The 27361-nt window shown below is 44.3% G+C and overlaps 2 protein-coding genes across 7 annotated transcripts in view; one reads left to right on the plus strand and one right to left on the minus strand.

Annotated features, from left to right (window-relative positions):
• The window catches only part of LOC121082179 (SAP30 binding protein), a 31535-nt gene extending 6645 nt beyond the window's left edge, over positions 1-24890 (minus strand). Inside the window, exons 1-5 of one of the 2 annotated variants that reach the window (XM_040581533.1) lie at positions 24739-24890; positions 24478-24587; positions 21279-21326; positions 7250-7292; positions 617-705 (exon numbers count right to left, since the gene is read on the minus strand). In XM_040581533.1, coding sequence (XP_040437467.1) covers positions 617-705; positions 7250-7292; positions 21279-21326; positions 24478-24587; positions 24739-24853 — 405 coding nt within the window. In that variant the 5' untranslated portion in view covers positions 24854-24890. The remainder of the gene's footprint in view (positions 1-616; positions 706-7249; positions 7293-21278; positions 21327-24477; positions 24588-24738) is intronic. The other variant, XM_040581541.1, reaches the window with a different exon arrangement.
• Positions 24891-24944: 54 nt separating this feature from the next.
• RECQL5 (RecQ like helicase 5) overlaps positions 24945-27361 on the plus strand; it is a 39758-nt gene continuing 37341 nt past the window's right edge. Inside the window, exons 1-3 of one of the 5 annotated variants that reach the window (XM_040581495.1) lie at positions 24945-25170; positions 25508-25638; positions 26859-26980. In XM_040581495.1, coding sequence (XP_040437429.1) covers positions 25518-25638; positions 26859-26980 — 243 coding nt within the window. In that variant the 5' untranslated portion in view covers positions 24945-25170; positions 25508-25517. The other 4 variants (XM_040581488.1, XM_040581512.1, XM_040581504.1 and 1 more) reach the window with 4 other exon arrangements.

Below are 27361 nucleotides of genomic sequence, written 5' to 3' on the forward strand. Positions count from 1 at the left end.
AAATGGGCGGTAGGAAACAGCAGCCCCTGCTCTTTCATTTGCCCTCCATCGAGAGGAGGAGGACAGAGCAGAAGTTGGTTACTGCAATTATTTGGGTGTGCACCAGAGAAAACACGCATTTGTTTTCTTTTGCTGCCTCTAAGTTACTAGCCTTCCCTCTAAATGTTTATAATTTAGAGATATGTAGGTGGAAAAGGAATCCAGTCAATGCTGCCTCAACTATTCCAGTTAGGGGATTCTCAGACCCGTATAGAAAAACAATGACTTGTTCTTTCCTACAGAGCTGAATTTGCTGAGGTAAGAGGATAGCAGCCTTCACAGTAAACATTGCTTCTGTGTCACTAGTGGGATCAAGAGCCATTTTAAAGCTTAAGTGACCCACAGAGACTGGAAAACAGCTTTAAGCCACTTTGAAATTCCTAAACTAGAATCACTGTGAAGTCTAAAGCATTAACACAGTGCATTCATAAACTCGGTGTGGTAAAACCCCGGCTTCAATGCTGGATTTTTGACTTGTGGAAAAGACTGAGCAGAGCTCCCAAATACCCCCCCCTCCCTACTGAATTGCAAGCTTTTTTTAAAAAAAGCTAAATAAATAAATAGGAATTATACCAACCTGCAAGTGGTTAGAACATCTGCCAGGAGGCTCAGGAGGGATTTTGATCTCATCTGGAGACATGTTCCGCACTCTCTCTGAAAAAGAAGCTATAGAGAGCAAACTGGGCATGAGTTCTAGCAATATTGAAGGGAATTTAAGCCATGCAAATCATTAAACTTGTTTTACGTCCTTGCTAGTGCTACTTTATCATGAGAACCGACGGGTAAAGGTAACAGGGGAATGCTGTCAACTGGTACTCGTGGCATTTTCAAAGTGCTGACCAAGAAGCAGCTAACCTGAAGATCAGGTCATTAGAAGAGGGATGCGGTGCTTGCTTTATTGTTATCTACCCTATACCACAGCTCTGTGCGGCAGCCACGCTTAAAGCTTTATTTTCAGGGGTCTCTTCACCCCAGAATGGAAGTGTAAAAAGCTAAACTACTTCCCACTCCAGCTGCAATTGTCGGTAAGATCCAAAGGCAAAGGATCTTCAGAGGAACAAAGGTTGGTTCAAGGAATGCCTCTCTAAAACCCTGCGCTGTGCACCACGTACCGAGCCCTCCGCTACTCCAGGTTTTCTGTACGCACTTTGAAGTCCTGCTCTGAACAGCACAGATAACCTGGAGCCTCTGACAAAACTTGTGCCAGGATACTCAAATAGAAAAATCAGACTGTGTATGTGGAGGATCACGAGATCAATCCAAAGCAGCCTGACTCATTGCCATTTTGGGGGAGGGGGGTAATCACTTTGGGTCTTAGTTATTTCAAGACCTACCTACATCAACCAAAATGGTTCAAGAAGGGAACAACCCTCCCCAAGGCTGTCAGGAGTCAGGAGTTAACCACAAGAAACTACATCTCATTCTTAAATTAATGTTTCCTTAACAGGCACTTTGATCTTTTCTTACAGAGTCAGACTATGGCCAGAAAGAACAGCTCGTTCTGCAGGACCAAGAACAGACCAGTTTTAGGGATTGCCAGATGTTTATAGCTGTTTGTGTTGGGATATGCTATTAGAGTACCTGATTGCCCTGTAAAGATTAGTTTACAGTTATCAGCAAAAGAAACTGCCATGTTTCCCCCTGTTGCTTGCTACTTTCTCACTATTATGAGAAAAACCCAGTCAGTTCTCTAGCCAACTCTTGGAGCAGAGATTTGGGGCCACATTTAAGCAGCTGGGATTGTTTTCAACCATAATTTGTACAGGAACACATCTCAGAGCCATAGTCTGTAATGGATAAAAAACATAAAAGAAACCTGACACCAGCACACAAGTCGTATCAACCAAGCCATTCACATTTGCAGCTCCTTGATTATACTACACTATACCTTGATTACACATTCCTCGGTAAAAGCCGCCTGAACTGCAGTTCCAGCACGCCCAACTTGAGCTCCTTTGACTGAAGCTCAGAAGGGCCCAAAGGACAGACCCTGGCGTTTGAACATCGTGCTCTCCTGCCTTCCAGCACAGAGCGTTGGATAGCTGAGGTTACAGATAATCAACACTACACACATTCAGTGCTACTACAGTTTCCGTTTCTTTTGTCAAAATGTAAAGCGCTAAGGACAATATCCTTCGAAGACGCAAAGCTGGCAGGCGACCGCTCATTCTGTTTGATCAAGATGTTGCTGAGGGTTAAATTCTTCAGCAGTTGCTAGTAATGAACAAAACGCGTGCTTTGGCAATTACTAAGAGGGTGCCTCTATGGAAGAAGGAAAGCTTGCCAGAGCCCCTACAGAAAGGCAGGCAAACTGGAGCTCCCTGACAACAAGGCAGACATTTGTTATAGGTTACAGCTTGTGGTGGGATGGGGAAGCCTCTAGTTTAATTAGAGTTTCAGGAACCCAGAAAGACGGTAGCAAATAGACAGAAGTGTGCATATAAGACAGCACACCAGGCTTTCCGGAAAAGGTGAAAGCTGATTAATGGCTTAAGAGGTTCACAGCATCAACAGAAAAATTAAAAAGGTCACCAAATCCAGACTTCATAAGGCAAAGAAAGGACCATGGGGAAAAAAAAAAAAAAATAAAAGTCTATCTCCAGACTAGACATCACATAGGCTCCTTACCTTTGCAGATGACCAGAAGAGCCACAGAGAAACAAAACATTTATGAGAAGAGGACCTGTTAAGAACTCCTGTCTAGCCAGCAAAGAAGTCACAAAGTCCTAAGAATATGTTCAGCAATCAATTCCAAGCTCCCTTGAAACAGAAATAATACTGGAGGCAGAACAAGAGCTCCCAATGAGACAGTATATTTTGATGCATCTGGTTTTGGTGCTCATTTGCTCTTTTGTTTGAGCTATGTGAAAACAACCATTTATAAATGTTATATTGATGGGGAAGGCACCTCTCAACGGCTTACAAAGAACTGGAACTAAGACATCTTTGTCTACTGCAATCCTGCCATAGCTGCGTGCAGCTGAAGACTGAGTCAGCAGTGAACCTACGTGCACCTCGCAATCTGAGCACAAACATTCATCATTACTTAGTTACTTCATCACATTGCAGCCAGACTGAGAAGCCACATCATTAAGAAGAAAAGGATGAGTTTAACCCCTTCAGGCTTATTTACAGTAAGGAAGTACAAATTATCCACGCCCTCGAGCAGTCCTCAAACTTCCTCCCCAAGCAGACAGCAGAATGGCCGATTCCACCAGCTTTTTCCCTAGAGGAAGAAGCAGCTGGGATTATCATTCAAAATAATGCTGGAACTTGCATACATGGCCACAGGCTCTTGTATAAAAGATTCTGTGTTTTCAAAATCCCAGGCACAGCTTTCCACTGTCTATACAGCAGTGAATGCAGATGGACAGCTAACAACAAGGTGTGTCCTCACAGGATACATCCAACCGCTTTGTGCATCCTGTTATTTCTGCCAAGATCAAAGTTTTACTTTCATATGAGTCATAGGTAGTGACACTGGCTGCAGTCTCTAATTGTGCCTGTGGTTTGCTGGCTCACAGTCTAGAGGATCTCCATGCAGGAACCTCAGGAAGTTGGCTACTGGCAGGGTTAATCACTATGGGCACACCCAGATTCTGGCTCAAAGTAAGTAAATATCTTCCCTTAATCAGATTCACAACCCAGATAAAGAACTAAAGCCATAAAGCAGATCCCATGACTCAGATGGGGGTCCAAGAAAAAGTACAAGCCAGTCCACTGCCAGTCTGCAACTCAACGCATCCTGCTGCTGGAGGACGCTGCCACTGCTGCTTAGTCTGTGCATTCTCCTTCCACACGCTGACCTAAAAGTTAAAAATTTCATCAGCACAAGCAACAGGTGCTTTAGGTTTTTATGCAGCCAGCATGCACGCAATGGCAAGGCAGGGATGTTCAGCTGTGCCTGGGCTCTGCACAGCAGGCCAAAGCACAGCCAACTATGAGGGCATACCTAGCAAAGATTCAGCATCTCAGTAGTCAAAGGAGAGTATTTGCTCGCCAGATCTTGGCAAGGCAGACAGTTAAATGGAAATGCTGCATTTAATGGGCTCCAGTTTAAGACAGATGGGTTATTTTGACTAGTATACCCAACAGTACAAAGACAGGCTGCAGAGCAGCAGGGAAAATGCCACAGCGCAAACCGTGCCCTCAGTTCCAGAAGGAAACAACTGCTCACAGTCCAAAGGCTACGCTGGAGACATGGATGGGGGCACACAGGAGCTTTGTTTCCTACAGATGGGTAGGCACATTTTCTTAGTGCAGAGAAAACCAAAAGAATGGAGAGCTCAGGAATGGAGAGCTGGCTGTACACAAGCAGACCGGGGTGCTGATCATCTGAGGTCTGGTAAAGCATCTTGGGTCAGCGCCCTCGGTGAATAACCCTTAATCCTTCCTGGGGAGCAGAACTCCTGTCCCTTTCAAGGTTCACTTGTATGCCACGTCTTAAGCGGCCACAAGGGATTACAGGCAGCATCAGGTGCCAGTTTGTCCATAAAGGTCACACAATGCAAAAACCCAAGCAAAGACCTGGAAGGGGTGATCAGAGGGGCATAGTTTTCCCCTGGAAACATGCAAACCAGTGGTGCCTGGTCTCTAAAACTGCATTCTTTGGCACTCTAATCAAGTCTGCTTGGCATAAACCAGGGTGTGTGGGTTTCTGATTTCCTGGCACCAGAACAACCAAATCAGAAGGAAGAACTGAAGGCAACAACATGCCAGTGACTCACCCATCCATGGAAGGACACTAGTTCCCTTTCTGCTCTGTGGGCTGAGAAATGCAGAAAGTGACCTGCAACTCAGCCATACTTTCTGCTCTTATGAACACTGACTTTGTGCTCCGATAGCCTAAGGGCTGCAGAAAACATTTCTTGCAGTCCAAAAGGTAAACAACCATGCTGCAACAAACTTCAGGGCAAACCCCCACATCCTAGAAGTATTATTTTGCAAGGCCACAGGAAAAAGCAAATGCAATGTCCTGCCAGCACCACGTACTCTTCAGAGTGGTACAAAAACCCCCAAATGGACAACAGCGATGCAGAAATCTGTCAGAGTTAAGCTTCATATACACTTCTTCCTCAACCACAGGGAAGTTACTGCTGAAATCTCCCCTCCCATTCTTTTGGGCTTTGATTACGTGATCACTACTTCAGCCTAAGTCAGGACAACCATGCCTTTCCCAGCTGCTCATCCCTACTGCTTTCTTTGTGCCAGCTCTAGTTCTCACCTACCATGCACTGAGCAGATCAAGGAATGGATCCAGCTGGAAGCCTCACAGGGTTGGGGAGGAAGAGAAAGGGAAGGAGCAGTGCAGGTGGATCTCGGCTGGCTCTAACTCCCAGACCAGCTCAAGGCACAGAAACCTTAGCATGCATCCGGGGGAGGTAAAACAGAAACATTACTTTTGGCAGGAGCCTACATTTGTGCTGTACTTAAGCGACTGCATAGCCACGGACTTTATTAAAGGTGACGCTGAATAACGTAAGGTTATCTTCTGAGAAGGGCAGGCCCACAAGCTTTTAATGCAAAATGCAGTGGTGGAAAACTGTCTAAGGAAGATTTCAACTTCCACATACTGATATTACAAAACTTTAGATGTCCAGACTGGAGATGCTATTGCTTTGTGTCAGAAAAAATCCTGCACCTTTTTCCATTCAAGAATTATAACTAAAAGTCAAAGTTCCCAGGAAGGGAGTGGTTCTCACATCAAGTAACTTGCTCTTGCAACAGTTCCTTCTCAACTAGATAAGATATGGTCTAATGCAGATCTACAGAATTCAGCATGCTATGCCTGCCTACCTCTAATAACCTGGTTCTGCACAAAGCTAGCCTATACGCTGCTCTGTGTGTGCTACTGGGAAAGGATTAAAGATATATTGCAAACCTTAATCCGGGTCTCGGACTCACCAACACTGTCCACTCACAAGCACGTGACACTGTAGTTAAGTGCTCTCTGTGCAGCTTTTAAGACTGCATGAAAGTCTGGGCTATCAGGAAACAAATGAGATTCAATCTTCTAATCTCCTGTGGATGGAGCAGTCACTGGGGAAAAGGAGACTAACAAAATTGTAACTTGAGCCTTACACCTTAACTAAGTCTTCCCACGACGTTGTTTTATAAGTGTAGAGCTTCACCCGTATGTAGAGAGTAGAAGGGCAGTTGGCTTTCAGATTTCCTCTTTACTTTTTAGCTTAAATGCTGTTGTCTCATCTGTATTTCTAGTGTGCATTTTGAGGCAGAGCAGTAGTTTGGAGAAAGATTTCTGTTGCATTCTATGATGAGACTGGTTAAAGCAGTTTTACCCCCTAAAGGCTGAAAATTCAATACAACAGTTGGGTTGGTACAAAACCTGGGCAGGCCAATTGAAAAGGACTTAAGTCCAAAACGTAAGGAGGGATGGCTGTTTTAAGAGTCAAGTCACAGCTTAGCATCCTAGTATTTATTGTATTATTTTACATTTATCACACTTTATGGCCGAAATATCACACCTTGACAAGCTGACTTGAAAGATAACTAAGCAATTTCTAAACTCGTGGCTTTTAAAGTTATATTATTACATGCTACCACACAGCTGTACTGGTGACCTCAGAAACAAAGGGTTAGCTCAAGATACTCAGAGCTTCAACATAAAATACACTTTCTGCACAGCTCCACAGAGACCGAGCAAAGGATACTATTTCAAGCTGGTGACCCTGGGCTTTCCAAATTTAAAAACAGTGCAATGAATAAGTGAGATGTCACAAAAATCAAGGAAGTTTTAGTAACCATTAGAAAACATATGATATGCTATGTCAACACAGCGGCTATAAATCAATATGTGGATCACATTTAAATAGTCTATTTTAGGTAAGTTTTTGAAGGCACAGAACAAAGTATCTGTCATCATTCCCGGTTATACTGGCTGACATAGAGGTGTCTGGACAAAGCTACCGCTTTACTGGTATTAAGCTCATCTAGAAAAAAATACCAGCACTGCCCTTTACATATATCTTAGACATGTAATATATGAAAGTATTTTCATATTTTTAGTCATGGTACCTTTCTCCCAAAAGAAGACTTCACTGAAAATATTCCACTGACATAAAGCATTTCAGGTAATAATACAAACTACAGCATTGTCAGGAGAGAGTAAAGATGCTTTTTACAAAAAGAGGGAGCCTAGGCGGTCTACTTTGAAAAAAACACGTGAATAAATACTTCTGAGCAAACTTACCAACTAACTCCTGAGGATCTCTTTTCTCCAGTTCTGAGAATTCCTGGGAGGAAGGGGGAAGAAACAGATATTAGTCAAGATATGTTTCCAGCCTAAAAAGCTACCCTGTCCATTTCTTTAGAATTTTACACATTACTTCTGAGAAAAAACGAATAAAAATTAAAAATGAAATACAAGTTATTAGATAGTTGGGCAATGTTTGTGCCATGGAAAGTCAAAGCCTAACAGCATGCTGTTTCTTTTCAAAGCCAGCGTCTAAATTTAATGAATGAATTAAGGCTTTGTTTCAATGAGTCCTGGACACTCTGCTCCTTTTGAATTCCACAAAAACTGCTGTACTTGAAGCCTTTCCTCAAAACAGTTCAAACCATAGATTCTTCATTTTTGGTGACTGACCCTTGGCACCAGCCAAGAGTCAATGTTTTAGAGCGTAGCTAACTAACTACAAGCTGGATCAAGCCCACAGAAAACTACTTAAGCCCTGGGAATGCCTGCCACAGGCCTGTGCAGCTCGCAGTCCTCTAAGTGTGGTCAGCAGGGTGCATTCCCCAGAGTAACATAAAAACCACTTAAATGGTCCCAGAGCCAGCAGCAGAGCACAAATTCAGAGCAGCATCTGATCAGCCTCTCTGCAGACAACCAGGGCTCTGCAGGGTCCCGGGCTGCAGAGGTTCACCAGTTGTGCTTGGTGCCAGAATTCACTTTTGCAATTGTGCCATTCAAGGCTTTGGCTGATAAATCCTCTACAAATCAAAATGCCAGGGAGCATGGTGGTGATGCAGATCCTGTATTCTGATTTTAGAATAATGCTCCCACTGCCAATTCTCTCTTGGCTGCTACTTTCCAGGAGTGATACAGCCAATCTGCTCTACCAGACACTCTCAAGGGCAACTTCCACGGGCTTGCAATACGCTGTTTGGAGATCTTCTCAACGCGGCTAATCCCTCCTTAGTTATATAAATTAAGGCTGCTTCAGATGCAAGAGCACAGCAGATGTTTCCACCACAGTCTGCTGAGCTCCAGGAGGTGTTATATAGGATAAGACACTCTTAAATATGCTTTCACCGTATTGAGCCCATTGTTCAAATATTCTGGTGCTTCCGAGAGACCCCAGGAGAGTCACAAGTGATAACAAGTTCAGCACAAAAAAGTTTCTGAAACAGTATCAGCTGTAGCCCAACACTGCCCTCTCCCCCCTGCCTCCCTCCTAAAGACCTTTTGTGACTCACTGGACTGTGTGTCCAAAATTCCTCAGTGGCTCCACACACTGAAGCTATTCATTCAACCTGACGCAGACAGAATGCTGCCTCCTTGCTGCTTAGTAACCGCTCTCTAAACCCCCTCCTTCACCCATTTCCAACCAGGTGAGAGATGCATAAGGTGAGGAGAAAGCAACAAGGTCACCAAGTCAGATCTGGGAATAGCCTGTGCCAAATACACTGTGAAACCCCCCTCATTTCCAGAGAAAGCCCCCTGGAAGCAGAAAAACAAATTCTTTGTGTGGCACTAACTGCTACAGGGCACTTTTTATAGCTATTCATGGAGGGAAGGGGGGGGGGGGGGGAAGCACTGTTCCTCCGCAAGTACACTTGGATCACTAAAATATAAGACTAAAGCTATTCTAGAAAATAAAAGAAAAAACCCAGCAGTACACTGAGGAGCATGCATCTTCTTGCTGGTCAGCTGGCAAGGCCCCAGGCCCTTTTCTGAGCTGGACTGTAGTGTAACAGCTCCAGCGCCTCTAAGCTAAGGCACTTGGTGCAGCGCATTAACACCTCTTCTCCCAGAGTCTTCAGAAAGAACAGCACAACAGATAAAAATTTAAGCAGAAGCGTGACATTTCAAAGCAGGAAACTTACGCCAAAAGAAGGAGCACTCTTTGGCTCCAGCCAGGAATCCAGGGAATCTAGGCTGTGTTCTCCACAAACCTACGCAGGCACGGCATTAACGTGGTGAGCTTCAACCACATCGACGCAGCGTTAACGCCGTGAGCCTTAGTTTGCCACCAGAGAAGTGGGGGCAATTCTGTGGTAACTAACAGGTTGTAAGGACAAATTCAGATTACCATGCAGGCTGGAGAAGTTTATAGAGCTACAGACAGAAGGCAAACATGTGTCCAGGCAGCACACGGTGACTCATTAGGCAGTAAAAAGATGCGGTCAGAAGGATGCTTTATGCCCTTCAGGGGGAAAACTTGCTAGATGCGTAATTAACAGTATTTCTTGCTTTGGTTTGAGACAGCCATCAAATGTTTGTTGAGGTGAAAGGAGGGAACTGCTTTTGTTCCAACATTGGCTGAATTACATCCTGCACTCTTATCTCTTCAAAGTTTTAAGTGGACTGAGAGGGAAGAGGAAGAGATGGGCTACATCCCTGAGCACCTCTTGATCCTTCCTCTTACCCAGCTCTATATTTATTATTCCATTATCCTTCCCATCTTCATCTGCCCACTTGTCCTTTCACTATCCGAGAACACGAAGGCAAGAGAAAAAAAATCCCCCAAATGACCAATACTGCCAAGCAGACACTTAAAAACCCAGTGGTACAGTCAAATGCAGGTGCTTCAGACATGTGCTAAACACCCTCAAGAAGGATGCCCTCATATTTGGCCAGTTATCGGGGTATTTGCTCTATTTCTGAAGTTTTCAGAAGCCCATTTTCAAGTCTCCTGTAGCTGCCTGCAACCAGCACCAAGCTTAAGCACACGGTTCTCAGAAACATGAACTACTACTCTGAGATATATTTGAGGGTCAAAACCTCTCCTGTTACATACCTTACATCAGACAGATCTCTCTAAAATGTCAGGTGCGTGAAACAGTATGTTTTATGAATTTCCAAGACCATCAGTAAGTTTGCCTTCACCAGAATTAAGTTGGTCCATTAATTTGTACCCTTTCATCCTAGAGCTACAGCACAAGTCTGCCCCATTTGTAACAGGCTAAATAAAAGCCAGTCCCAGCGGGCTGCCGCTGTGTATTCCCCTGGCCTCATCACCCACACCCATTTCACCACAGCTGCTCTAGCAAGTCTCATCTTCACATCCCCAGGCCACAGCCAAGACATCAGAAACCCCAGAGCTACACCAAGCAAAAGAAAACAAGTTCACTAACATATTACAGCCACACCTCACTGCCCAGAGGATATAAATTTTGCTTACTGATGAATTACTGTGTACCTACACCCACTGCTCCATCATTAACAAGCTGAAGACATCAACACAGCTTTTCATTAAGTCGGACTACTTTCAAGTCTCTTAAATGCCTTCAGAAAACAAAGGGATGACCAACTCTTCCTACAGTGCTTGTTCGTATTTGCTCAGTTTACTGGCAAATGCTACGGTGAGGAAAGTATCAAAAACTTGACCAAAGACAGAGTTTGGCAGACGTGAGATTTAAGAAGTCTTATTCAAACCTCCAAGTATCTATTGAAGATCCAGAACTTAAGGACAGTCTAAAAACCTTCAGTGGAGTAATCACTCAACAAGAACTGTCCTACAGTCCCTTAGACTAATTTAAGTCTGGGACACATGGTGAATACGATGAACTGATCAGAAAAGACAGCATTTAAAACCAAAATTCTGCAGATCTAATCTAATATAAAGTTAATGAAACAGAGTATCACCAGGTGGAGAAACAAGGTACAATAAACATTGCACAGCTGCTATCTTTTGGTTGTGAAAGGGAATAAATACTTAAACACAGATGAGGGATTTCTAAAGGAACTTCAAGGCATTTAAACAATGGAAAGTAACTGGATTTTAAGTATGGAGGCTACCTAAATCCTTTCAGGGAAAGGTGATCTTTGTAGATTACTACATCATCAATATCCAGTATGCTATGAATCACCTCACATGACTAGCACAAAATCAAGCAGGGGAGTGGTTCCAAGTGGAGGGGATTTTATGTCAAATCTCTCTATCAGAGCAAACGTTATGAAAGCTATTAAAGCCTTTAGAGTCTTCAAGTATCTCAGAGCCACAAGCATCATTTAACGGGTTCATTTCCATTTGGATCCTAATCACTTTCAAAAAAAATAACACAGTGAAGACTTCACTAGTGACACCTTCCAACACTGCACAATTTTCACAAGCCTCACCTCTGAAAGTCCGTACAGGAACATGTCTGAATTTGCTTTTGCAGCCAGTCTCTCTCTACTTGCACAAAGTCAGCCTGGACACAGTAGTTATGCTGAAAATTCTCTCTACTATCATGGAAACACAAAACTCAGGGGAAAAAAAAAAATAGATGTTCCACGTTCATTCTTATCCTCTAGTTATTTTATCCCATCTAGTGTTACATGATGACGTCTAAGAATAGCTAGTTTGAGTTAAAAAAAAAAAAAAGCGCAGCAGTACTGTACTTTATTCCTCTTATGCACTCAGCGAGCTGATTTTCTGGCTGTTACCTACTTTGCAGCCTAGATTTCACAAGATCAACTGTTTAAGGGCCTAAAGCCAGACAGCCTTGCTCCAGCAGACCTACTGAAAGAAGTCAAGGGATGCCGTGATGGTTCAGAGCCAAGCTGGAAGAAGACTGAAAGACAGCAAGACAAGCAGGAGTCAAACCCCTTTTCCCTGATCCTGAGACTAATGAAGGGCGCAAATTGCTACAGGCAAAGACAAAGTATTAAAAAAGCCAACAAGAAAACATCCCTACTTTATAACATCTAACTGGGCTGCTAACGTAAAGTCACAATTTCTGTGCTTCCAAGAGCAATTCTGCACAGCAGCATACAGTAATTCCTGCGTGTGTTCAGGAAAAGGTTTTCCATTTTTTCTACTTCCAAGACAAATGCTTTCTCCAAGCCCTGGGCAAGGCAATGCTGCCTGCAAGAGCCCGACTGATATGAAGCCAGCTTGATGGTTCGGTTTTCACGTATCACAATCAGTTAAAAAAGAGCAGCAAGCTGAAGGGGCATGGGGGTGTGTGTACACGTGTAAGAGAGCGCTGCATTTTGGCTTAAGATTTTGCCTTGCTGAGCTGAAATACCAACCATCTTTTCAGTTGTAGAGTGTTTCCACTCAGTTACATTAAAAAAAAACCCAACAGTCTCTGCTCAGGTTCCATGGAAAATAAAAACAACCAAACAATGCTCACAGTGTGGAACAGAGATTAAAGGAAGGAAGCAAAATATGAATTTGAGACCGATGAATTCAAATTTGGAAAGGCTTGCCCAGAACAGTTTTATTTAATGGAAAGAATGGACTGACTGACAACAATGCTTGCTAAATCCTTCCTGAAACAAGACCCATAAATCCAGTACAAAGCTCACATCGAACACGTTAACATTAACTGTCACCAAGAGGTACAAATTCAACCATCAATTTCTCATATAAGCAGTTGCATACGTTAGCACAGGTGCACTTCAAACTACAAGAAGAAATGATTGAACAGGGTGGCAGGAAAGATACAGACCCAGAAACTGATTGCTTTAAATAAAATGCAAATTGAAAGAGGTGGAGAAATTGATGCCAGACTTGCCACCACTCAGTTGTGTTCCTGGACTTGCAGACAGCTTAGCCCTGCAGCTTCATTTTTCTGGTGACTTCCAGTTATTGTTAAAAAGAAGTAGCTAGGAAGCTTCCACAGTACCCCTCAACAATTTTATTTTTTTTTCTAGAAAGAATGTTCTTGCATGGCAGAATTTCTTCTCTTCCTCAACTATTCCGCCTGATTGCTTGCATGTAAATAAATTTAACACCAACTTAAACTGACAGCCACAAAACATATAGACCAGTCACACTGTTGTCATGCTAGTGGATTAGTTTGAAGATATTAATGCAGAGAATTTTTCAGTGCAGTCCTTCCACTAGTAGCCAGTGGACAGACCTACTGCTGTAATAGTTGTTACAGTGGATTTCTCTCATCTGAGCAAGCACCAGCAATGAGTTTTTGTAATTTCTCCTCCTCCCCACAGTTCAGACTATCTGCTGCAGTCCTAATATATTAACAGCCTCATTTGTTGAGTATGATGGAAAGACACTCTGTAACAGCATAAATTATTAGAAGAGTTATCTAAGCTGATAGTGGCTTTGCCAGAGCAAGCAGGTAAAAAGTTTATATGCAGCTAGCAAGAGAAAGACCTCTCCAAACCCTGGCTTATGTCCTTTTTTTTTTTTTTTCTCTTTTTTTCTTCTTTTCCTTTTTAAAGGAACATGCTAGCAACTATGTTCTTGCTTTTCTACAAACATCAGATGTGCTTCTGGGAAGAGAACACTGGAAACTTCTCATTTAATATTAAAAGTGTGTGACAAGAACCGTTTCATTTCTTGCTCAGCAGATCTGCCTGCTGTCGGTGTGCTACCAGGTTGAGGGCAGCAAACAGAGTCCATGTCAAGTGTATTCGCAGTCCGTGGAACAGAAAGCAAGGAAACAGAAGTACAGTGCTTTTATTCCTCCTGCCCCCCTTTTTCTTGTATTGTGAGAGAGGAGAATCCCAAGAGAAAGCTCAAAACAAGCACATTTCCTACAGCCATATCCTGTTTGCCAGCTCTGATACACGGTTCCAGGCAAAATGCCCAGTACAGGGTAAGAAATTTAACTAAGAAAACAAAAAAACCCTGTAGAAACTATGATCTACATACTAAGAGAAGCACAGCAGCTCAGAAATAAGCCACCTATAGGAAAAACAACCCCATACGTCCAACCTTGAGTGACACATGTACAGTCTTTACAAACCCACCTATTTTGAGATACTATTTCACAGACGAAAAGGGAAGGAAGACCAAACCAGGAAAGAGTCAACTCCTGAGACATTCCTTAAGCACCTCATCAAAACAAAGAATGTGTAGCTGAACATTGCCTTTTACTTTTTAAGCTACATTAAGTCTAAGGCTCCACCTTGATTTAATTTCAATTCCCTTGAAAAAACACCAAAAAACCCCAACCAAGACCTAGCAAAATATTTCAGTGAGAAAATGCTTTAGAAGGGAAGCATTCATAGCATGAAATACCTTCAAATAGCTTCTTTGAAACTCGATTCCATTCACCTGACATATGCTATCTCAATATTTGACAAAGATTATTTGTTAGAAGTAATTTCCAGTCAAGGAACTGGAACTCCAGCCAGAACTCTCACTTTCCAAATGGAGGTCCAGTTAATAACAGCTGCTTTTTGACAGCACCTTGGTCCCAAAGCTACTTGCATCTGTTGGGTGCTTCCTCTCTCTTCCTCTCTGATGCCAGGGGCCCTTCAAGTTTAACACTTGCAGATCACCCTGTGCACAAGCTTTACCAGACCACAGCATACAGCCTCTCCACAGCACGGACACCAGCCAGGCTGCAGTGGTGTAAGTGTGTCCAACCGTCTGCACAGAAGATGACACAGCCCCTGGGAGCACACCAGCAGTGAGCGCAGCCAGCAGCACAGCTCCCAGTGCTCGCCACCCAAAGCTACCATGGTCTGCAGAGACCTGCCTTGCTCTGCAGAGCCCCCAAATCCTGCTTTGAAGTCACTTTTGCTTCCTACACTCAAACAGGAATTCAGAGGTTAAATAGCAACACTGCATGACAGAGCTTGAGGTGTCAAGCTACACTGATTTTTAACGGACTGTTGCAGTGCAGAATCAAGTAGAAAGTGAATCTGGGCTGTGAGAAATCTTAAGCCTCACAGCAGCAAAAGAAAAGGCTCAGGAGAGCTGACAAAATTAACTTCTTGCATAAGCTCTCTTCCCTAATACTAAAAATTCTTCTTCCTGGTTTGGAGCAGAGGCAAGGTGTAAAAGCAAGTATCCTCACTGGGATATGCGCTCGTCCATGAATGGATCCCACAGTTTTTGCAGATTTTGGTCCTTCGGCACCCAGAATAGGGAAGCTGGAAGAAGCTATTTTCAGGTATTTTTTGGTATTTAAGGCAATCCTCCATCTGTGCTGACTGTTCAAACTCTCACTCTGACACGCACCAACATGCAAATTCAGAACAGACTATTTCAGTACAGCAGACAGAAATAATTGCAACAACAGAACTGGACTTGAAGAACTTAGACCTTTATCAGGTGAAATATGCAAGGGGAAGCAGCTCCAGAAAGGACTTTTCTTCAAGTTTAAAGACAAACAGAAAAAGCCTGGCTCTTCCTTCGGAGAAAAGCAAGCCACACCTGTGTCAATAATCTGTGGTATTTAGTACTGCAGGGAGTGAAGAGTCTGCCGCAGCATGTATGCCTGGCGGGGAGGAAGGAACAAGCATGCCCATGGACATGTCTCATCTTCCAAACAGCTCAAGAGCTGGATTGAAGCCAGAAGCTCTAAAGTAGGTAAGCCAGCTTCAGAGACCAACAATACTGTGATTTATCTCCCTGGCAGACGGAGCTGGAGACACAGAAATATACCGGGTGATGCCACATGCAAAACTTTTTTTGCTTCCTGCATGCCAAATCGTTTCACCACTTTCTGTGACTTTCTGGCAATAACTAAGGTCAGACACCTAGTTAAAAAAATGGGAAGCAGGTTATCAAGTATTTTAATGCTGAGCACTCACTGTAAGAGGGCAGCCTTAGAAGCAGAGTTAACCATTACTCCCTCTAAAGGCTCTCTGCATGTAACGCTGCTACACTGCCAGACTTTCCGGTTCCCTCAGTGCTGGCAAACAGTGTGCCAAACCTAAAACAAGGGGAAAATAACGTAGAGTTGGAAGTGCAAACAGCATTTTACACAATTATAAAGAAGCTGGAATACAGAAAAGATGAATCTAAGACTGCAGTGCTTATCACTGGCACCTTTAAGGCTATGCTCACGGGCAAAGGAATGAGTGGGAAATAAACTGGAGATCTAATCTTAAACCTAGCTCTGGAAACACAGTTCACACTTTGAAAGTGTTTACAAAGAGGTGTGCAGCACAGCCACACATAACGCAAAGCCATTTTTAAAACACAGCTGCTCTTTTGCCAGTTATGCCCATCAGAGGCCAATATTCACCCAGACAGCATCAAAAAGCCAAGAGGGGCAGGTAAAAAATAAAGAACATACATTTTTTTTGTTTCTGATGAGACACTAGAAGTGCCTTTCTACAACACACATATAAATAAGTTATATCCTACCAGATCCGGCCACCGCAAGACTAGCAATATCCACAGAGCCACTCGAACCATCACAGAGTGCACGGCTTTCGCATGGCACAGCAGTTTTAAAACATGTTCTTCAGTTACATGACCTTTAACATATTCTAAGTAGAATTTTTAAAACTACCTCTCAATGCCTGATATTTCCTAAGCAACTTAGGAAATCAAGGTGGCATAATTTGCCACCACTGAAGTATAAGATTTAAATTATTTTCTAAAGCTTACTAAGCCAGCTCCTTTTATACAGCTTGCCAAATGGAACAGCAGTGCTTTAACAATACAACTTTTCCCAAACACAATTTTTCCCTTTCTTTGGAGCAAAACACTTATACTTGAGGTGAAAGTTGCTGCCTAGGTTCAGGCATCTTTTGAGAATCTGGCTTGATGAATGCATCTTGAATTCAGAAAAATTAATATGCCTTATCAAAATAAGCTAATTACAGGGATTACATTACTGCACACACCCCCATTTACTGGTTCTTAGCACTTACCATTTTTACTTTAAATCAAGATAATTTTGGTATTCAAACAAACAGGTTAATGGGCAGGCAAGATAAAAAAAGGCATTGCAATCAAAAGCCTCTACCTAAGTATTAGTACACACCTACGCATCATAATACAGTGAAATTACAGGTATGCCGGATCAGTAAAAGCTAAACGTAATAAAGAGTTGATGATTATCAAGAGGTGGAAACATAGTATTCCTCTGAAGATTTGAGACCCTTCTGCTAGATCCCAGTTTGGCTGCCTCACCATACAATGCCTCAATGATGCAGAGGGGACCCTTAAAACAAAACCAGAAAAGGAAAATGTCAAAGTAGCCACCTGTTTTGAAAAACTGTTACCATGTGTGAGGCATGCACTTGCCAAGGGAGTGGCAATATTTATTAGCTTTCCTGCACTAGCTAGTCCTGATACCACAATCAAGGCTCAAAAGTTAATGATTTCCCCCTGTGAAAACTCCAGTAAGCCAAGCTGCAGGGCTGGTCTCTGTCCTTGATCAACACTTGCAACCTGTTATGCATCCAGCCCTACAATATGACATGCAGAATCCCCCAGGTGAGACTTGGAGCACAAGGTCAGTATTTCATTTAAGTTTTGTTTTCCTTCTTGCTGCAGGGCTGGTCCCTTTAGCAAGCTCTGAAGGCTTGCATCATATTACTTCCTCAAGGCTCTAACCATAACCAGCCGCTGGCAAGAGCCCAAGCAACCTGCACTCACTGCACGGCCCATTAACCCTCAGCATCCCAAACCGCCGCTGCCAGCATAACACCAACCTTCGGACCTATTTCCAGTGTCCTTTCTTTTGTAACCACAGCTCCATCACCTGAGGAAAGGACACAAAGAACCCATCCAAGCTGTGGGATTCCATCTTTTCAACGCCACGCCTTTGCCAAGAGCTTCTGTTGACCATTTATTTTCCCCTCTGAGCAGAAGGCTCTGTTTCTGAAGTGCTTTTAAGACAGATGCTTGTTTACAATTGGTGACCACTCACTTAAGAGCTGGGACCCCAAAGTGATTTTGGGCACCAATATGTCCTGTTCCAGAGACTGTGCACATCCATCCGTGAAATTTGGAAAAGCAATTAGTTTTATTTAGAATGAAACCTCCAGTTCCATGAGTGCCTGGAGCACTTCAAAATGCAGGTATAGGATGTGACATATCTAACCAGACTTGACTACTTAAAGATGAGGATTCTGCTTTTTGCTGTGAGCACACAGTGTTTGGGACTGACTCACAGGTGCTCAGCGACAGTGAATCCTACAGGCCAGAAATCTGCTCTGGAAAAACACTTTCAGACGACTGATGAAGCTTAATTATTCTTCTACTCCCAAACAGGTGTATAGAGAAGTCTCTGCCTATCTCTCTGAGAGTAGACCGAAGACAGCAGTTTGACACCACAGTGTTTGAACTTGAAAAGCTTATTGTGACTTGCTACTTTGCAGAATTAAAAAAAAAAAAAACCAACACAGGAAAGCTGCAGTCCCATCTAGCCCTTTGACTAGATGGGACTTCACCTCTTGTGAGGAACAAGGGCTGTACAGACAGACAGATGCATCTTCATCAAGATCAACAAGGGCATACTCTCTGGAATCAAGATGAAAACCTGAGATAAATACAAACACCGTAAGTGGGGTAGAAAAATATGTCCCCAGTGGGGCTACCTGAGGCAGGCTCCAAATTCCACTCTCCCATCATCACTTTACCAGACAGTTTTTACATCATCCCCCATTTTTGGTCTCCTCAGTCTATACCCACAACTCACACTAACCAAACCTTCTGGAAGTTTTGCATCTGGTACTATCCAAGTGCAGAATGAGGCCAAATCACAGGATGTACCAGCAACAAGGGAACTCCTCCACACAATCTGGCTCAAGTGTCCTGGTCAATGGTTCAAGACATAATTACAAAGTAGTTCATTCACCATATGTACAAAGAGGCAAAACAGGAGAGAAAATGCTGAATGTATATTGAAGGCTTGAAATTACTATAATTAGCTGATAAATTGCAATGGTTTTATCTCATTCATGCATTTTAAAGGATTTACCATCTGTGTACAGTCAGATTCAGACCCTGGAAAAGCCCTTGCCATACATAAAGGGTCTGTGGTATCTATTTAAACATGTTTCCAGGTTTGTGATGTCTTACAATGAAACTGATAGAGCAAAAACAACTACAGCAGTCAGCTGGGACAAAACCAAATAAAAGTTACCTGAAAGTGTTAGCAAGCTACAATCAAGTGTCTCACTGTAAACCCAAAGTGCGGTAAAAAGTAGCTACAACTCTTACGAAGAACGAGGAGAACACTGCCACTTGGTGGAAAAGGAGGATAGGAAACATTTGTAACTGCTCCAGGTAAAACTACTTTTAAAACGATGTTCCATCTCCCCCCCGTCCCGAGTGAATTTCTTAACAGCATGGCTAGTACAACTCCATCAGTGCCCCACAGAATGCCACATAGCAACCTGCCTGCTCCATTACCAGCCCAGCACTGGGCTGCCCGGCGGTACACTGCATAGCGAAGGTGTGCTTTTATCTCTCCCCCAGATGCCAGCTGGCTATTTTAGCTAGAATGAAAAAAACCCCAAGAGGCCAGAGGAGGCTATTCCCTTCTTTCACTAATGTATGAAGACATCTATTAAGGATGACATGAAAGTCTGAAACTGCTATAGTTCAGTTCTGCCTCCCTCCTGTTCTCAAATCCTCACCTTTCATGCTAGGATGCTAGGCATGCTAGGATGGCAGGAATTGAATTTTACTTTTTTTTTTTTTAATTTATTTTTAACTCTAATTTACATTTTCAGTTCTTGCAGAGTGTATGCAAGATACAAAATGCTTTTAATGCATTGCTTCCCCACTGAAGCTGAAACACTGCTCCGTGGCCATTTGCAGATCTTCTTCAAAAAGTCAAAATGCACCCAGACAGTGGCGCACAGAACTCGCTGAAATGAAGATGCATTTTAAACAAGCCAACATGAAACATCAGCAACATATTAAAGCAGTAGCCACAGAATTCAGTGGTAAGATTTCTGTAATGCATTACACAGACAAGAGCTACTATAGTCTGATTTCATTCTTTCTCTCTTTGCCAGATCTTTTCTCCATTGCCCTGCAGTCCCAGAGCCCTTTTAGAGAAGAAATGCATACAACTGCAACAGGGCCCGACTACAGAGGCTGTGGTGATGTACGCCAAATTTCTCTTTCAAAGAAAACTCATCTATTCTTCTTTCACAGTACACATTTGAATCCAGCAGTTTTTACAGAAACATCTTGCTAGCATGCTTACCAGCCACAACAGCAAAAATGCAGAAGTAGAAAAATGATAAAAGTGAGAGATTACCTTTTTGTCTCTTCCAATTTATTTTTCTTGCAACAAGGAAAGGAGACAATACATTCCATTGCCAAGTGCCTCCTACCTGTATGCCAAAGGCATTAATGTAAGACTTCACCAGCTGCAATACAGCTGCCAAGATTTTTGCCTGTGTATCACCACAAACCCATATAAATATTGTGGAAACTGGAAGAAGGAGCTGCTATAAAACTAATTTAAGCAGAATAGCTAGACACATTAATTTCCCTTCATCCTGTCCTATCAAAGCCCTAAGCCAATTCAAATGCTCTACGTAATTTCAGTTTGCAGCACAGTCCTCTGATTTCCTTAGCTGAGCTTAGAGACTGTTGGCATCCTTGAGGAAGCTACTGGATAAAATAAAGGCTCTTGCAATTGCCATTCACTTGGTATCCCACAAGGCTGCTTATATTGCACAAGGAACTGAACCAGCATAAAAATTTGAGCCCAGTTCTCTACAAAGTTTCAAATGGATTTGGTCTTTCGTCTGTCTTTCAGCTTTTAGCCTGATGCATGTGTCTATGTGCTGTTAAACACCTGCTGTTCAACAGAAACAAGATGTAATCCCAATATAAACATCACTTCAACTATTTATAACAGCTGTCATCTGGGGGTGTTATTTCACTTTCTTAATTTTCAATCAACCTTTAAAGAACTGCTTCATTCAGAAGGACAGAAAGAGAGTTGGAGACAACTGAATTGATTTTGACACATTTCATAACACCCAGGAGCATATGATCATTTATTCATCAAGTTATTCTAAACAAAGAAAGTATTGCAACTAACACAGGTCCTAAGAGAATTCTGTACTGAATACTACATCTCCCAGATCACTGCAAAACAGGTGAGATGCTGTCAGAAAACCTCCCTCAGATCTAATGCACAAGATGACCGAGTTCATGAATGCAGATCTCGATTGTGACTCAGCCCATAGCCTAACTGGTTGACTACTTTTGGCAGAAGCCAGAACTAAAGTTAAAAAAAACCAAACACGTTACAACTACAAAAAGGAAAGTATGAAACTAGCTACGGAAGATCACAAACGAACACCAAGCCATGCTGTTAAGACTTACTCCTCTTGTACTGAACTTCCCCCCCCACCACCATACCACACTTTCAAATACCTTTAGGTCACCAGCCTCAGGTTTTTCAGTCTCTGAATCGTCATCTTCCTACAAGACAAGAATTTACAGGATTAAGCTTAAAGAGCAGGCTTGGCAAGTAACTGCACTTACAGCAAAGGGCTAGCATTCAGCAGCCCAGCAGTAGTCCGAGACCCTTTCCACGGGAGGTAGTTTCACCCCACCCACTCATGACCAGAAACCAGGTCCTACATCAGGGAAAGAGGGGTTTGTTTGGTTTTGGTGTTTCTGTTTTTGGTTTGTTTTTTTTTTTCCTTTAGGCAAAAGCATTACTCAGTAGCAGAAGTCCCCTGTAAAACTCATGCAGCTCCTGAATGCTCAGAACTAGACAACACGAAGCAACAGATCTGGGGTAAAAAAAGCATTTGTCGTTTGATAATTGTCTCTTCCAGCTGGCAACGGGCTTTTTGCACTTACTCCCATTTAGCAGTACTCACAGAAAAAGCAGCATTTGCAAGACCTATTACACTCCCAAGCATAAATCAGCAGCACACACAGGACAGACAGCTGGCCTGCCATCCAACCAAACATGCAGGCTTGGTGAGGGTCTGGCCTAGCACCAAGTTCCAAGGATCCGGTGATGCCAGCAGACACCGCATCTTTCTCATTTGTGTAGTGCTCTCGTAGCCTCGTTGGTAGATGATGTGAACTTGCACAGAAGGGAACCACTGACAAACGTCACTGTTTTAAGTAATAGACTCCATTCATGTTTTACGCAGAAATGTGGTTTTGACTCAGAAAGAAACCAAAGCACTGGGCAAATTTTAAGCCCTGTGAGAGCTTAAAACACTCAGCTCAGCCTTTGGCAAAATTTGCCATTACGTGAGAAGTAAGCCCCAGCTTTGGTCCCAACTGGTAGGTAAACCACTGTTCCACTGCCCTAAGAGCTACTTCACTGGGGGTCTCACAGTTACCTATGTTTCTAGACATAGACACATACTCTGAGTTCAAAACAAGTCTGAGGAGCAGAAAATGTTTTTCATGCTCACACAACTCAGCAGAATTTTTTTTTCCTCCAAACTTTGCCACAAATTTCAACTTTGGCCCCAAAATAAGAACTTGGTGTTTCAGCTTCAAAAGGGAAAACAAAAAAGTGAGATGATTACATGCAACTGAAAGGAAGAGTTTACAACAAAATGCCCACCTCAGAGTATTAGCACAGGAGCAAGATCTGGCAAGGCAAGCTAGAGATTGACCACACAATAATGTCAGTAAGTTTAAGTTGCCTGAATTAATATGCCTATCCTGAAGAAGTGAGACATCAGATTCCTTCACTTCAGCTACCCTCCAGCTTACCTTTCTGAAAGGTGTACATATGCCAATAATTCAGTCTTTACTGTCAAAGTTTAGTAACAGTAAGTTTTTAACTAGGAAAGAACCATAGTACCAAGAAACTTGGCATTTATCACAAATGAGATTCCTCTCCCCTCCACAGTCCCACCTACATTATAAAGATAATTAATTTTCAACAAAGCAACAATGGGTCAAATCATCCATGTTATAGACAGGTAACTGAAACAGCTCCCCAGACCTTCTAAACTAGCAGGGGATATCATTGAAACATCATCAACAAACAAAGAAGCATTATTGAGAACCGCCTTTGGAAAAAAAACAAAACACCACAAAACAGAGACTTTTCAGTCACTGTTAAGGTAGATAATATAAGCACAGAGTTGTTTAGATAAAAACCCAGGACAAGTAGAGTCCAACTCACACTGCATTCTAAAAACAACTCATAACCAGTATAAGCTACTAGCACAAGCAGTATCAAGGAAGCTCTCGATTCTGATCAAAGAATACTTAATGCAAAAAAACTCAAGCATTGCTCTCCTTCAACAAGACTGGAGAGAAGGTACCCTGTGTAACCTGTGTACATCCATACTATAACCACAAATATATGCAGGATCTGCTGGCTGACATCAGAGTGACTCGATTGCCATTACTTGAACAGCAACCTGTACCTCCCAGATGACGAACAGCTGCAACCTGCACTGAAAATTGTGCACACAATAAAGGTTACTCCATTTACTTGCCCATTTGCCAATGCTAACTAAACACAGCTGATCTTGACAAGCATCTGTATCACACCTACCACTTCCTTTGAACTAAAGAGATCTCACTGAAGGAGGGTCTAGAAGTTTTGGATATAAAAAGAAGAATCACTAAAGCTGTAAAGAAGCTTCACTACTTTGCTAAGCAAGATGCCAGGGGCAGACCCTGAATGCTACTGCTTGCACTTTTTCCAGTATAGCAACGGGACAAAACCAAAAGCAAGAACAAGAGCGACCAATCTCTTGTCTGCTACTTGCGAAAACAGATGGCAGACACAGCGAGTGTCTCATAAGAGACTGATCTCACGCATACAAAGTAGATTTCAGTGAGGAAAGGTTATAGTAACACAGCCCTGTTTTTTTGGTTACGTGGTAGAGGAAAAGACTAGAACACGGACAAGGTAAGACATTCTTAATATGGTGGTAAGCAAAAAGTTGAGGAGGTAAAAAGGAGACAAGACACCCCACCCCAGGTTATTGTTTGGCTCCTACAGACACATGACAGAATTATACACCCTTTTGTGTGTTACAGCTGCACCCACAGGTAGTGAGCTACATGCCCTGTCTCACAAAGCATCAGTTATCTCAGTATTTAGGTGGTTATGCACAGGCCATGCACCTATGACAAGCAAAAGCCACTCACGTCTAGACAGGACACTGTTACATCAAGATAACCTGATGTTGTGGGTGGGTTGAGTTATACACAAAAGAATAATTTAAGACATCGCAGAACTTTATTCTTTTTAATCCTCCGGCTGACCATGCGACAGTGTGTTCCTCTTACAAGGTTCTCATATCTCATGTCAGCTATGCTTAAAGAATAATTTTCATTTGGTGTGGTGTTGACTTGCGATGGCCTTTTTCCCCGTAAAAAGTGTCAAACGGCATCAACACAGTTAGCAACAAGCAACACGAGCTGTGCCAGGCTGCTGACGGGTTTCAAGGCAAACGCTTTTGAATCAAAAACAAAGTGCACAGAAGCATTTAGAAAGTGCTGAAACCCACACCAGGAGTCAGATACTCTGGGTTCCACCATGGGTTGCCACTTGGGAGCGTTCTTTGGAGAGAGAAAACCCCCTGCGACACGCGGAAGGGCTCAGGGCAAGCTCCTGGAGCAGAAAGGTACTTACTGACTGCCTGCTGTTCTCATCGTCCTCCTCTTCATAGCCCTCCTCGTCTCCATCCAGGCGGGTGAAGTCGTCATCTCCGTACCCAACGGAGACCAGGCCTCCTTTCTCTCCTAAGGAGGAAGGGAAAAGGAAAACCATGAGGAAAGGGGAGATGGCAATGAGCCGGGCCTACCCCTGGCGGAGGGGAGGGCGGCGGGCCGGGCCGGGGGCTGGCCGGGCCGGGGGCTCCCCTGCGCCGCCCGCCACCACCCCCGCCCTCACCCGCGGCCGCTCCCCCATCGCTTCCCGCCGTCCCAGCTTCGCTGTCCGACTCCGGGTCTGAATCCTCGGCGTAAACTGCCAGCGAGGAGAGAACGCTGCGCTTCGCCGCCGCCATCTTCCGCCGCCGCCACAGCGCCTTCCGGCGCGCGGAGATGGCGCGCCCCGCGCAGTCGCCATGGCAACGGCGCCCCTCTTCCGCCTCGGGCGGCTCGCGCTGCGGCGGGAGGGCTCCGGCGGCCGCTCACGGCGCGAAGGGAGAAACCGCTCAGCGAGGCGGAGCGGGATTCCTATGGAGGAGGGATAAAAGGCGCCCGGACCGCTGAGAGCGGCGGCTGCCCCTTTAAGATTGCTTCCGACGTCATCGCGCGGCGCCGCGACAGCACCTGCCGGGCCCTGACCAAGTGCGAGAGGGTGGGGGCCGCGGGCGGAGGGGTACGGCTGTGGCGCGACGGCGCTGAGGCGCGGAAGGATACAACTCCCCCCGCCGCGGCGGCTGGGCCGGTCGGGGCGCAGCGCGACCCCAGCCCACAGGCCGCGCCCGTGCCCCATGGGGAGGCCTTAGGGCGTGGGGTTGTCCCAGAATAAATAATATTGGGCCCCCTTCCCGTGAGGGGCCTGGGGGGCGCCCCTGGGGGAGGCCCCAAGGAAGGGGGCGCGTGGCAGGGCAGCCGTGGGCGAGGTCGCGAAGGCAGCGACCAGGCGGGGAGGCCGCGGCCGGAGGCGGGTGGCGGCGTTCGGGTTTAGCGGTGGTTCCTGTCACCTTTCGTAGCTTCTCTACGATGAGCGGCGAGGGTCCCCCGGGCCTGGAGGGCAGGGTCCGGAAAGCACTGCGAAAGGTCTTCGGGTTTGAGTCCTTCAAGACTTCCCTGCAGGAAAGCGCGACCATGACTGTGGCGAGAGGTGAGACTCAGCATCGGACAGATGGGAAGCGCATCTGGTTTTCCATCTTCCTGCAGGGGTGATGCTGCAGGAGTTGGTATCGCGCCTTTTTTGAGGAGTTGTATCACCTGGACTAGGCAGGACCGCGTGGTGCTGCTCTTGAGATCGGTTCAGTGGCACAGGAGCACGAGCACGTGCTGCACACAAGCTCTCTGAGCACGGCTTTGCCCTGCCCGTGCCTTGCACTGGTTCTGTAACGCTGCTATTGCATCGACCAGGAAATAGGAAATGCTAAAGTGCAGTGTTGCCGTTATCTCCTTTGGAGGCATCTGCAGGCACGTTTATGGTCAGATGAGGGCAAAACTGGTTACATTTATACATTTTCAGAGTAAACCTGTCCTTGTGCTAAAGATGATACCAGTAGAAGGCTTGATTTCCTAGGGTAGTTTGTGTCCGTTCTGCAAATCATGCGACCATTATCAGAAACAAGATTTTGCTGGTGTTATATCCACCACCATACCGCTGTTGGTTGCACAGGCAGCTCACACCTACAAGCTCCCAACTGTCACTGCCCTGGCAGGTCTCACAATGTGAATCAGAACAGTGTCAAACTCGGCACTCGTGATATAATTAATTTTTATATCTCGCCAGCAGCTATTAACAATGGACCGGCCAAAAGCAGTGCTCTGTCAGCAGGGTGTCTCCACCTGTTAGCATTGCGTGCACTGGCATCTCCGTGACTTGAAGTGGATACCGTTTAGTGCAGTGACAGTTACTAACTGCATGATAGTATCTATGTGGTTTTGATTTCCAGCCCTTATTTCTTATGAGGTACCTTTCTGGGATAAGCTTTAAAAGGATGTGGTAAAGATCTGTCATGGGGCTGGTAATTTGGTAACTGGGTGTCTGTAAAATGAGTGGAAGCAGCTCATCTGGACAAAAATTAGTGTGAATAACTTCTCTTTATCTTGGTTTCTGTGTATCTTCTGGTACTTTTGTAAGGCTGTTTCTCAATGTTTACAAAGCAATCAGAGACTCTTTGAAGGAATCCATTGCAGGTATGCAAAGTATTGGTATGCTTTCAGAAGCTAAAAATGAAGTGTCTTTGGTATGCCACACAGTGCACGCACATACACGCTGTTTCTCACAAATTACAAGCCTTTCTGCCCACCCCTCCAGTCAGAGCCCTGGGAACTCACCACCATTCAGTAGCTTTGAGCTTTCTTCTGTTGTCTTTGCAGGGGAGAAGGATGTCTTTGTATGCATGCCCACAGGGGCAGGGAAATCCCTGTGCTACCAGCTTCCTGCAGTTCTGGCAGTGGGCATCACCATTGTCATTTCACCTCTGATTGCACTGATTCAGGTAACTGTCTCCTGTTGGCTGTGGAAAAGCAGTCAGTGAAGGGGGTTGGGAGACTCTGGAGACACAGCTGCCTCTTGTTTTTCTGTCCACGAGTCTCTGCTGTTGGCCTGCCTCTGGATTCTCTTGATGTCTCCACGTGTTTTTCTTACCCTGGTGATAAGTGAAGAGACTGCAATTAGCTGCAGAGCAGAGTAAGTCTGGTAGGATGCTATGCAGTTCTCTAAAAGGCTGTTTTCCTTCTTTAACAATTAACCTTGTGGTTTTTATAACTGAGCCTTTCTCCAGGTACTGTAGTTGTCTCTTACCTCCAGCGTGCTATACAGAGGCAACAGAGTACCTTAAATAGAACATACTGGATCTTTCCCCAGAATAAACCTGCCA

Source organism: Falco naumanni, chromosome 1, assembly GCF_017639655.2.
Source record: "Falco naumanni isolate bFalNau1 chromosome 1, bFalNau1.pat, whole genome shotgun sequence".
In the NCBI taxonomy this organism is placed as follows: domain Eukaryota; kingdom Metazoa; phylum Chordata; class Aves; order Falconiformes; family Falconidae; genus Falco; species Falco naumanni.